Here is a 13,746-nt window from a genome sequence, read left to right on the forward strand (position 1 = left end):
GATTGGATTGAGCTGGATCAAAACAACAAACAGCAAAAGCACATTTCAAAGAATATTATTTTTCTTTTAACTCAAAGTAAATACAATGAACTGTATAACATTTAATGTTTCTGACAAGCAGTAAAGACCCACGTCTAGATATTGTCCCTGAAAGGTAGAATAAACTGTGCAAGTTGGCTGCTATTGTATCTAGATTTTTGTCGCTCGGATCTAGACCAAAAAAAGGTGAATCGCTCAGTTTCTGGATCTCATTATTTCCAAGTTTTCATCAAACAACATTGGTTCATTTTACAGTAATACCACTTGAAATAAGATAACCCCTAACATAACACAGATGTGTTGTAAACAACCATATTAAAGTATATAAACTGGATTTAAATTTTCTGCCAATTTTGTGTGTTATATCTTTCTTTTGTTACATAAGTAAAGTCATTCATATAATTTTCACAGTCTTATAATTTTGGAAATTTTGTTGTCATAAATAGAAAATTAAAGAGTTTGGTTTACATTATTATCACTTTGATAAACTTGTAATCCTTCAGAATGTAAACATATATCAAGTTTCATTAAAAAGTCCAAGGTTGTAATTATATAAAATCATCAGTAATTGGCAAAACAGACACATACTGCTGGATCCAAGTGGCAAACTTTGATACTCTTGTGTAGACTCCAGGAAAATTTTGTCTTCCACATCCATAACCCCAGCTAACAATGCCAGTCAAAAACCATCTTCCACCAATTCTTTCTTGACAAGATAATGGTCCTCCAGAGTCACCCTGCAACATCAATCAGAGTCCTGAAAATACTGGCTATACAAATAAATATTACAAATTAAAAGCTTTATTGGCCAGATTTTGCCAGAAAAAGAATGGTGCCCAAACGACATGGCTCCATGTCAAAATTGGCCAGTAAATGGTGAATTGCCACATTGCTAATTTGTGCTGCTCCACTGTTAGCTTTGTGAAAATGGCATTGATATGTTGGGTAGCTGGGTCGAGGTGAACTGCACTTGATGCAGTGTAACGAGAGACAAACCCCCAACACTTGATAAAATGCAACACGATTTTATTCAACATCCAAACTATCATACATGTTCAACTGTGGGTTGACACTATGCTGACTTGACTGGAGACCTGACACTAGCCTGACCAGACTAACCGAGCTACCACATGGTGTAGGCACTGGCTAGCTCACGAGCTCTGACTGTCTCAGTGGCTGGGTCCCGAGAGAGCGGGAAAGCTGGTGCCCTCTGGCTTTATAGTGGTCATGTCCTGTCTGGTGATTGAAAAGTGCGCGTAATGGCCACTCTCGTCGATACTTAGGCCCTGCATTTGTGTGATGGCCTGCACCCGTTCCGCCTCGTGGGAGGTTAGCTTTGCCATTTCTGCCGCCCCGATGTGGGAGTACCGATTGTTAGCATGTTCGTGGAGAACGCACGTTTCGATGGAGATGGTGAGGGTGAGCTGCTTGACGCTCAGGAGCTGCTGGCGAAGGGAATCGGAGTGGGCCCCGAAAATGATCTGATCCCGGATCATGGAATCAGTGGTCGAGTCATAGTTACATGACTGCGCGAGGATGCGGTGATGGGTCAGAAAGGATTGAAAAAGTTCATCCTTACCCTGAAGCCTCTGCTGGAAAACGTACCGTTCAAAACTCTCATTCACTTCAATGTCGCAGCGGCTGTCGAACTTCAGTAGGACTGTTTTAAATTTCGTCTTGTCTTCGCCTTCAGCGAATATAAGGGAGTTATAGATGTGGATGGTGTGGTCCCCAGCTGTGGAGAGGAATAGTGCGATTTTCCTGGAGTCCGATGCGGCCTCACGATCGGAGGCTTCGCGATAGAGTTGGAACTTTTGTTTGAAGATCCTCCAATTTGCACCGAGGTTGCCGGCGATGCAGAGCTGCGGAGGAGGACGGACGTTTTCCATGTCACCGGATGGCTGTTTGCTGGTCAGCGCTGATTCACTCACGGTAGGTCCGTCAAATTTTCAGCATCACTCAGCTGTTACCATGATGTGTTGGGTAGGCTGGGTCGAGGTGAACTGCACTTGATGCAGTGTAGCGAGAGACAGACCTCCAACACTTGATAAAATGCAACACGATTTTATTCAACATACAAACTATTATACATGTTCAACTGTGGGTTGACACTATGCTGACTTGACTGGAGACCTGACACTAGCCTGACCAGACTAACCTAGCTACCACATGGTGGAGGCACTGGCTAGCTCACGAGCTCTGACTGTCTCAGAGGCTGGGTCCCGAGAGAGCGGGAAAACTGGTGCCCTCTGGCTTTATCATGGTCGTGTCCTGTCTGGTGATTGGCTGTTCTGTTCTGTGTGCTTACTGGTCATCCTGTGTGTCAATCACTGCCTGTCTGCACTCCATTGTATACATAGATGTATATTATGACAGGCACCTCACACATAACGGCCCTGTAATTATCATGAGATTTCTGCATTTGCAAATGATTAGTTACAAGGCTAAGTCTAGTAATTATCAGCATACCTTTTGTAATTGTTAATGATAGCCAATCAACCCTTCTTGCTTAGCAAATATGGAGTTTCATTCCTTCGGGTTAACTGTTTAGATGATATTAAACAGTCAAGTTTTTATTTTTACCTTTTCTTCTTTGTCCTACGAGGTAGTGAGGAGGGTGAGTCAGGTGACTTACCTAATAGATACTCAAGACTGTAGAAAGAAGGAATGACTATGCCACTGTAGCCATCTAAAATGGACACCTGCAAAGGACCATGGGAATTTTGGCCAAACCAGGACTCAGACAGATACAGAGCCTATATGTATCTGAAACACAGGTAACCAGGCCTGCTCGTTTGCATTTTAATGGCCCATTTTCCCAGGACAATAGAACTCCAATCAAGCAACCGGTACAGCCACAGACTGATCGGCGCCACTCCCTTTACTCAGAAACCCAACCACCAAGGTCAATGACCGCTAAAGACCCGCCCAGCTACCAAGGCACCCGCCCCTTTATTGGCCGAAATTGAAGACAGTGATCAGAGCTCTGTCGAACTATTGGGTCCAAGGTTAAGGACCGCCCCAAAGAGCGCGAAATCCCAGAGGGATAAAAGAGAGCACTGCCATGTGTTCTGTCTCTTTTGGATCCGACCTGTGCCAGCCCAATTGCAGCAGGAACAGCCAGCTAAGTTCAAGACCAATGATCGCTACCTGACGGATGAGCCCAGCAGAGACAGAGCCACTTTCTTCGAACCAGCCAAGTGAAATCCAGATAAAGGCCTTATCCATTTGCACAGTGCTGGTTGCTCTGAAGTTAAGTATAGGTTATTGTAGCTGATAGGTGTATTTTAACTCGTAATAGATATTGTGTTTGCATGGCGAGATAACTCTTGTGTATGTAAATAAACCATCTTTTGAACTAACTAACTGGTCGTGTGGTCATTTGATCGATATAAGGGAAGGCTTGTGGTTCACCAACATTATTAATAGAGCAACACCACATAAATATGTTGAAGAAATATCATTGTAGGGAAGAAGATAGGAAGGAACCAGTGTATCAGGTGGTAGAAGTAGTGGAAGAGAACAGAGATAGTAAGTGTGAGGTAGGAGAAGAGGTTGACAATTCACAGAGCGACCCTCCTGTGGTATGACTAGCAAATGCGGTAATATTAGGACAGTTAGATACTGAGTTTGCATACTTAGAAAAAGAACAATGAAAAGATCTCATAAGGCTATTGCAAAAGCATGAGAAGATTTGTAGGGAAACACGGGGTGCACTACATTAACTGAATACAATGTAGACATATTTGACTCCAACCCAGTAAAACAACATCCATATCGACTGAACCCACAGAAACTAGCTCAGATAGAAGTGGAAATCCAATGCATGTTGGAGAATCATTTAATTGAACCGAGTAAGAGTAGCTGGAATTCACCGTCGTGTTAGTACCTCCGTCAGATACAACTTGGTTCTGTATAGACTACCAGAAGGTCAGTGCCATCACCAAAACAAATTTGTATCCAATTTTCCAGGTTGGAGGACTATATCGATAGGATGGGCAGTGCCTCGTGCCTCTTGAAAATCGATTTGTTAAAGGGGTTTTGGTAGGTACCTTTAATACCCGGGGCTAAAGACAGATCTGCCTTTATGACTCCAAGGAGATTGTATCAGTGTAAAATGATGCCGTTTGGATTCAAAAAGTAGTGACTAGGGTGCCTAACTTTGCGTCTATTTGGACGACATGGTAGTTTACAGTGACATATGCAGGGAGCATGTAGGACAATTGGAGAAGTTATTTAAACAACTGTAGTTGGCCGATTTATCCGTCAATTTGGTCAAAGCTGAATTTGCCAAAGCAAAAATGACCTACAAAAATGAGCACATTGTGGGAGCGAGACAAGTTGTACCCAGAACAGCCAAGATAAGGGGGTTACTAGATTTCCCTGTTCTCAAAACAAAATGGGGGATTATGAGATTCCTAGACATGTGAGGGTGTTATGGAAAATTTGTACCTAACATTTAGTACCTTTACCATAAGACCTTAAGATATAGGAACAGAATTAGGCCATTTTGTCCATTGGGTTTACTCCACCATTTGATCATGATTGATATGTTCCTCATCCCCATTCTCCTGCCTTCTCTCCATAACCCCTGATCCCCTTATTAATCAAGAAATCCCCTTTGACTGATGTATTGCAGAAACAAGCAAAAATGGTATGGGCCGCAGAATGCCAAAAGCTTTGAGAGATTGAGGGCCATATTGGTAAACGAACCAGTGTTGGCTGCCACTGATTTTTCTAAACCCTTTCAAATGGCCACAGATGCCAGAAACCTGGAGATGGCAGCACTATTACTGCAGGATGATGAACCCAGAATAGAGAGGTTGGTGAGATACTTTTGGAGAAACTATGTCCATGCCAATGAACTTATTCCACCATTGAGAAGGAAGCCTTGGCATTGCTACTAGCCCTTCAGCATTTTGAAGATTATGTTCGGCATGATAATAAGTAAAGCTTAGTCTAAACTGACCATAATCCACTTGCGTTTATGGAAACATTTAAAACTCTGAATGCAAGATTGATCCACTGGAGTTTATTGTTACAACCTTTCAGTGTAAAAATTGTGCCTATTCCTAGAAAGGACAATGCACTGTCATGGGTTTACGTGTCGATAAGTGGCAGATAAGGATTGGGGGAACTTATGCAGTGGGAAAGGAAGGATAAATGGATGTGTGTTTTGTGGTTCATGTCGCATATCTTGTGATGAAGCATCCTTTGCAATAATGTTTCATCCTTCTAAGAGGGGTGGTCTGTTCGAGTCCTTTCTGTTTATTTCCTTTGTACCCATTTTTAAAATGTTATTTTAAGATTTTGGTCTGTGGACCCATAATCGGAATAGGCCTCTAAAAACAGAAGACTCAAAGTTGAACCAGTCTGCTTGTCAGGACACTGTTCCCATGTTTTGTTTTTTGAGAGGGAAAGCCAGACTCTTCAGCACCGAGTGGATCTTAGGAACCAGGGTTGGGGTGAAGTTGGCTTTGTTGGTTAAGTGGCAACTGGTGGGATGGCCAGGGACAGTGTTCTGCCTGACAACGTCCATGATTGGTTCCTGCGTGATTTTTTTGAGAGAACTCTGGGCAGAAGTATTTATACTTTGGAAGTGAAAGCAATGTTCTTTCTCTCTCTCTCCTGCTTGAAGTGAAAGAACTGTTCTATTGTTCTGAAAGGAGTGCCTGACACATACTTTGCTGATTGATGCTTGAGTCTGCAGAGAAGGTAGACGACATTGCCAGAGAAAGCCCAGAAGGAAGAGATATCTGAACTTCAGGAAAACGTTCACTAGAAGTCATCCCAGTACATCAAAGATACTTATTCTTTTATTTTTATTGATATCTTCTTTATCATTCCACCACCATTTCCCCCATTGTTTGTCTGTGTGTGTGTGTGTAGATAGTGGGGGTGGTTAGAAAGGGGGAGCGTGTTGGAAAAGAGGTAGTAGATAGTCAGTTGCATTTTCTGTCCATTTAATTATAATGCTGTCCATAACTAAAGGTTACTTGTTGAAGTTTCAAACCTGGTGACTGTGGTTTATTGGGCTCAACTAGGGGCCTTGAGTATTTTAAATATAATCTAATTCCATCTGTGTTGTGACTCCAGGTCAAATGGGGCTGGAATTGACCGCGCACTAGCCCAGGATGACAACAAACACAATGTATTACAATTTGCTCAAACATTTGCATGCACGCATATGAAGCATGTCACTCTGTAAATATGCTTCCACACCACATGGCTGTTCTAATTTTTCTCACACAGGAATACACATTTTGTGCGATCAATCTTCTCTTCTCTTCGGCAGTTCCTCTTGATCAAGGATGACTTGCATCCACTCCGGCTTGATGGGTTCTGAGATGGCTGGTAAGTCCAATGCATGATCTGCAGCCTGTCACGTGTCGAGCAGGTGGTGCCTGAAGGATCGGGTAGATGAGGTGCTTGGAGGTTTGTGTGACCTCCCACATACCTCGATTCTGCCTCCACGTGCTCCTGACAAAGTCTTTCGATGTGGTTTGTGCTTTCTCAAATAAACCTTCCCCATTTTGGTTGGCCGCAAGCCAGAGATCAGTTTGCAGGGATGCTTGAGGACATCCCAAAAGCATTTCTGCTATCCTCCTGAGAGTCTACAGCTAAAAATTAGTTCAAAGTAGGGCAGTTGCTTTGAGGATCTGGTGTCAGGCAAGCAAACAACATTTCCCACCCAATGGAGTGGTTTTGAGTGATTAGCATGTTAGCGTGTTGTCATGGGAGAGGGTGCTGCTGTTGCATGGCCGTTCTTGCAAAGACACCGCTGACTAATATAACCTATCTGGTGTGACTGCTGTACCATTTTTCAAGAATTTCTGGAGCGTTAGTTACAAAGAACATCAGCTGTAATGTATTAAACGACTGCATCTGTAGTCGTTCTAAGAAATGCAATGTTTTTTGAACAATAGTTGTGCAAAATACAATATTGCTAACTACTCCTTTGCTAACTGATTGTGCATTTTCATGCTTCATAGAAACAGAAAATCTGAATAATTATCAATTTTTGTGTAGAGTAAAAAGTTTATCAAGTTCGATGTTAACTTTTGGTAAAGGTATTTGCTTTTATACTTACACGACAAGCATCTCTTTTCCCTGACAGTAATCCTGCACAAAGCATGCGAGGGGTGATGAGTCCATATGTGGAACGGCAGAGCGATTGATTTATGATTTCAACCTCAGCTTGTTGAAGAACTGTGGGATCACTATTGTCTTCGGTCAGGCAGAAAAAAATAAAGTTTCAAAAGTATTACTTAACAGTAGAATTTTAAGTCTTAATTTGGTACCAGAGTAAATGCTTGAAAAGATTTGGAGGTTGTTACATAGATCCCAAGCCAATTGGTAAAGTATAAGATTAGATACCAACACTTGATAATAGGTTTATTCACAGAATGCAGCATTATAAATGTCTGTCAGCACCTACTAACCCAGAATCCCAATAGTGTCTCTTTACACTCTGAATAAACCAATAGAGCTAAAATAACTAATTAACAAGTTTGCTAATTAAATTGACAGCTCCATAAAGGGGCACTGTAACAAAAGACAAACTTAAAAGGAAACTTAATTTGACAACTTAAATATAATTTTGGAGGCTGATGATGCACTCCAGTTCCTGAGGTTCCCATCAGTCGCGGTTGCCTCAAGCTTACCGCCGGACACCATGTGCTCACCCTCCAGGGACACCCAGCCATGAATGTTGGGACAGATGAGGGACAGACCGTTGGGCCGAACAACCTCCTCAACCACCTGCTTTCTGGACTTATTAATGGTCACCTTGGCCAGGCGCAGGAACAGACTAACAAGAAGGTCCTACAACCCACCTGCACCCCTCTCCAGCAAGTAGCCAAAGATCAGGGGCTGGATTCTCCGGTTCAGGGACTATGACCCCACACCATCATGAAAACTGTGGTCTTTTACACCAGAAAAACTGGCTCTGCGGGAGGTTAGCTGGTAGTTGTCATAGAGCTCGCAGCTCCAGGAGCCGATACTGCCCCCGCACATCCAGGTCAGAGGCCGCGCATGTGCATGGCGCCGATCACCAGCGGCTGCGCAGTGCTCCATGGCGGACTCAGACCGTGGATCTCGACTGTGGAAATAGTGCCACCGACCAGCTGCGCGCCCAACCCGGATCGCCAGCACAATAAAGGCCCAGTCCCGTATGAGGCAACCCCACCCTCCGCAGCCGCCGCCCGAGTATCCCGAACGGCAGGGCCTCACTAGAAATATGCTGTTGGGACGTCGGCCGGTCGGAGGCGGAGAATAGCAGGGCGCGCCTCAAGTAATGGGCGCAGGTGGTGGATACGCGGCTTTTTGGGAGGCGGAGAATCGCGAAACCGGCGCCAGTCCCGATTTCATGCGTGAAACTGGATTCTCCGCCCCAGCGTCAAACGCAATTTCAGCGCCGGGGTGCGGAGAATCCAGCCCCAGGAGTGTGGGGTTGAAGGACAGCCAAAATTTAGCTCTCTCAGATATTCAAAATGGGACTGCAATCTCACACAAACTATGTACACATGAAATAAGGACTCCAGAAGGCCACAGAAAATGTAGGCAGCCTGGGAGTCCATGAACTATCTCAATCCACGGCTGTATGGGACTACTCCACGCAACGCCCTTCATGCCAAATCCCCACTGGTACCAGCTTCTGATATCGGGCTTATTTCAGACTGGTATGGCTGTAGACCAGTCTCTCTTTACAAGTGTTCCAAACACTTCATTAAATAATGCCCTTCATCTGTGCATGTTAACAGAATTAACATAGTATTAACAGAGGAGACCAGTGACGATTCATTGTATTAATTCTGTAAGAAACTGTTGGCAAACAAATTCAAAAAGAACTGGATGCATTGCAATCCTGTATAATTGTCAGTAAGATTAAACACGAACATTTATGCATCGAGAAAAAACTTTAGACAAGAATGACCCTGGGACAGCTGAGGCTCATTGGTAGTACACTTTTCTTGAATCAAATTGTGGGTTCAAGCCCCATTGCAAAGATTTTACTTTGTATAGTCTAGACTGAGGAAATGCTGCATTGTTGGAGGCATATTTTTGAATGAGACATTAAAGCAAGATACCATCTTTTCTCTCAGGAAAATGTAAAATGATTCCATGGCATCCTATTATTTTACGTGGCTTAAATCAGCCCTTAAAGCAGTTGAAGGAAAGCGTAATGAATGTTAAACATTTTTGTTAGTGCTGCAGTAATTTGTAAGCTTTTATCATTTTGTCACCACTTTATGCCCGCAACTAAGTATATTGTAAGGAAAACTTTCATTTCCGACTTTTGATCATTAATCATTGTTCAACGACAACTTATCGTGCATTTAACATAGTAAAACATCCCAAGACACTTAAGAAGTGTGATATCAATCAAAACATTTTTGAAATTTTGGACACTGAACCACTAAAGGAGAAATCAGGACATATGACCAAAGCCCTTTTAAATTAATTTGCGGGATGTCGTGTCGCTGGCAAAGCAAAGGCAAGCTTTTAATGTCCATCCCTAATTGCCTTTGAGGATTGGAGGACAGCCTGTCTCACCCTGGGCCTCCCATCCTCATAGTCATAGAATCATAGAATCCCTACAGTGCAGAAGGAGGCCGTTCGGCCCATCAGGTCTGCATCGAGCCTCCTAAAGAACACTCAACCTAGGCCCAATCTCCCGACCTATCCCTGCAACCCCACCTGACCTTTGGACACTAAGGGGCAATATTTGCATGGCCAATCCACCTAACCTGCACATCTTTGGACTCTGGGAGGAAACACACGTAGACACAGGGAGAACATGCAAACTCCCCACAGTCACCCAGAACTGAACCTGGGCCCTTGGTGCTGTGAGGCAGCAATGCTAACCACTCTGCCACCCCAAGCTTTTTGTGGCACAGAATTTGAAGCAGATCACATGGTCCTGTTCAGACTTCTTTTTGCCTTAAAAGAGACAGTTTGAAACATAACAATTTTATAAACTTCACATTTACAACAGTAGTCCTAATAACCATATGGCTAATTGGATGGAAACTCATCTCGGGATCAGAACAACTCCAAGGCTGTGAATGGTCCTACTCAGCTTAAAATAGTTGCCCGAAATCGAAACAGTGGACATGTTCAAGTAGGGAATAGTGCAGAGCATTACTGCAATTAACTGTGAATCTTTTCACAAGTAATAAGGTGCATGATTTATGGTAATACAGTCCTTTATTTCAGGTACAACATTGCACCTTCATGATATTCTTACCTGTTTCCTGTTTTTGCCCCCAACCTGTCACCCAGCACCTCTCTCCATTGGGCACCACTTGAGTCAGTGAAGGGACACAAATTGGTTGGATCGCTGATGCAAGTGTATCTGGCCACGTTTTCTTCAGTTGTAGCAATGAAATATCATAGTCAAAGGTTCGACCATTATAGTATTCATGGACAAGGATTCTTTTGAGTTCACTTGTAAACTTTGCATTTCCTTGAGAACGCATTCCTAAATGAGCTACCCATTGTCTGGGATCGGACAACCTTAAAAAATAAAAAGTTAACCATTTGTTTCAGGAACAGACTTTTACAACAGGGTTCCTTATGCTATACAATACAATGAACTGAGTACTATTTGTAATATTCAACAGGAAAACTATTCTGATTTTTACAAATAAGTCTGAGCCTAAGAATTATATCATGTAATTACCACATAAATGGCTTTGTTATTTTAATAGAGGTGTTAAGTGGGAATGTTGTCGATGAATTTCTAGACCACTGAATCTAGACCACTGAATACAGAAGTAAAGAAGAAATGCACATGTATTCATATAGTCACTCTCTCATTCTCAGCCAATAAAATACTTTTAGAGTGTAGGCATGGTTGCTATTACAATTATATAAAGAGTGACATGTTGCTATAGTGTCTTCTTTGTTGAATAATTTTGGGGAAAAGTTATTATGTTAAGCAATTTTTGCTTAATTCCAATTTTAAAAGTTCATGTTCTTTGATATCCCTCTTATTCCTATTATGCTTAAAGTTTGTTAAGAAGATAGAATTCAAAAGTGCTGGATGTATGGATATGGAACCAGCTCAGTGATAGGAAGCAGGAGAGTGGGACTGGACAGATACTTTTCGGACTGGGAGGAGCTTTACAGTGGTAATCCTCAAGAGCCAGTTTCAGATCTGTAATTCTTGTCAATTTTTATAAATAAGCTAGTCGCAGATGTACACAGCAATAGTATAAAGTTTCCAGATAATACAAAACTGGCAAAGTAATAGATAATGACAAAGATAGTTATAGATTTCAGGATGATATAGAATGGTTAAATGGGCAGAATCCTGAAAGATGAAGTTCAATGCAGGGAAGTGTAAAGCAATACACTTTAGAAGGATTGATAGGGAAAGATAGGATACAATGTGCGACACAAACTTGAAAAATGTAAATAAAACAGAGAGACGTTAATATCTATAAACACAAATCCTTAAAGGCATCAAGCAGGTTGATATTGTAGCCATCTGGGATGGCCACTTCCAGAATACAAAATGGACATTTGCAAAGATTGCAGGGAAAAATGGACAATGTTAAGAAAGCAAGCAGGCACAGAGCCTGTCTTCATATTGGAGCCGCAGCACCCAGACAAGACTGAAACTGTAGGCCCATTAGCATATGGATGGCCCATCTCTGGGAACAAAGGAAGATACTAAAGTAATCGATCTGGCCCCAGACCTCACGGCGCCAGTTCCCCAAACCGAAAGCAGAAAACAAAGCAGGCCAACGGCCACCTAGGAGATGCCCAGCCATCAGGGCACCCACCCCTTTATTGGTCAGGATCAATGCGGATAATCAAGATGTGGTCCAATTAATTGGGGCCAAGTTCAAGGCCCGCCCAAAAGCACACGAAGCCCCTTTGGGTATAAGAAGAAGGCCCCAAGAGACAATCGCTCTCTTGGACTTGGTTCTCACAGCGGAGAGACCTGTCCACCAGCTGCACCAGAAGCAAATAAGTCCAAGGTCAACGCACGCTACCAGACGGACAACCTTAGCTGTTCCCCTTTACCACTTCGACCCCAGCAGCCTCAGATCCGAACAACGGCCATTGTTCCTCCGACTGAGTGGGCGCCCGAAGCTAAGTATAGGCTTTAGCAGTAGTGATAGTTTAGTCTGTAGTATTTCGTGCATGAGTAGACATTACTGTGTGCGTAAATAAATAGTATTGACTTTGAACTAACTAGCCGGTGTATTGGCTCTTTGATCACTATTCGGGTTTGAACCTTGTGGTGGTATCGAAAGATACCTGGTGACTCTAGAGCAAACATAATTAGGACTAAGGAAGGCGACCATATTGACCGCCATATTCAGAGCCAACCAAAGAGAGCAACATTTACTGGCGACCTCTGACGGGACTCGACCTAGAAGTGGCCTAGTCACTCCGAGAGAACCCAAATTTGAATTGGAATCCAATTGGAACAGAAAACCACAAGTGTAAGAACGATACTGATCAAACCTTCAAGATTCGGAAGTGTGTTAATGCATGCGTACTAACAGGGATATAAGGTAAACCTGAGAAATTTTGTTGCGTAAAACTGTCGGGAGTTTTGTAGGCCGGAAATTAGCGTAAGCCGTACCCGTGTTTACATCACCACTTTATCACCCCCTGTTCCAAATTCAGTAGAGAACCCAGAGATAGAGAAAAATGACAATGAAGGCAATGGAATGCCTTATGAACCCCCAGGAATTCGAGGTCACAGCGACCAGTAGAGTAGGACAGTGTCCCGTATGGGAAGAAGAGATCAGAAAATATCTCAAAGGGAAAGGATGGCCCCTTTGGAGTGAATTCTGCGGCAATGATGAAACAGGTCCCGGAAGTATAGGGCATGCTTGGTGGGAGAACCTGACAGAGATCCATAAAGAAAGCTCGCAAGCCGGTGGCAATCGTGTCCTGCTTGGCACAATTGCGAGGCACAGAGGAGGTCGTTAGGACCCTCCATAGAGAGATTGAGGAGAGAGACAGGAATAGTAAAGGAGATGTGAGCGAATTCGAGAAGGAGAACAGGGAATTGAGAGAGCAGTTAGCGGCGAGGGACAAGGAGGTGGCTGATGCCAAGCTGGCACACCAGTCTTGTCTCGCCCATTTGAGTAGTTTTCAGACCCAATATGATAAGGCCTACCAAGACACGCAACGTGCGGTCTTGGTAAGACAGGAAACCGAACAACAGGTTGAGCAGTTGCAGAAACAGTGCAACAACTTAAAAGCAGCCCTACGAGCACTCCACACTTCCACGACAGAACAAAGGCAGAGCTCGGTAGATCACGCAAAGTGCTGGAAGCAAATTGCAGAATTGCAATCTCTGCTTTCTGTTCAGAATGGGTTTCAGAGCACGATTGGACCCCAGTTAGACCAGGAAAATGGCCCCGATTGGCAGGAGTTAAATGAGACTGCCCATAGAAACATGTACACAGGACAAACGACAAAAACGAAAAGCACCCCCACCCCCGACTGCACAGGTAGAACACAATCCTATGAACCCTGTCACCACACAGCGCAGGGCCACAACAGAAGGAGACCCAGATTTTCTATACACCACCCCATTAACCGTCACTCAATTACGGGACGCGTGCGATAAGATTACACCGTTCCTACCCACATCAGACCCCCACCATTACTTTGCAAGAGTAAAACAGCAGGCGACCATGTACGGCCTGGATGAAAAGGAGCAAGTGAAGTTCA

The 13,746-nt window shown here is 43.4% G+C and overlaps 1 protein-coding gene across 1 annotated transcript in view; it reads right to left on the reverse strand.

Moving 5' to 3' along the window:
- Positions 1-587: 587 nt before the first annotated feature.
- Positions 588-13,746, reverse strand: part of tmprss7 (transmembrane serine protease 7) — a 155,507-nt gene continuing 142,348 nt past the window's right edge. Inside the window, exons 17-19 of the mRNA XM_072515515.1 lie at positions 10,289-10,557; positions 7,130-7,266; positions 588-776 (exon numbers count right to left, since the gene is read on the reverse strand). Coding sequence (XP_072371616.1) covers positions 588-776; positions 7,130-7,266; positions 10,289-10,557 — 595 coding nt within the window. The remainder of the gene's footprint in view (positions 777-7,129; positions 7,267-10,288; positions 10,558-13,746) is intronic.

The sequence above is a fragment of the Scyliorhinus torazame genome, chromosome 8 (assembly GCF_047496885.1).
Source record: "Scyliorhinus torazame isolate Kashiwa2021f chromosome 8, sScyTor2.1, whole genome shotgun sequence".
In the NCBI taxonomy this organism is placed as follows: Eukaryota; Metazoa; Chordata; class Chondrichthyes; order Carcharhiniformes; family Scyliorhinidae; genus Scyliorhinus; species Scyliorhinus torazame.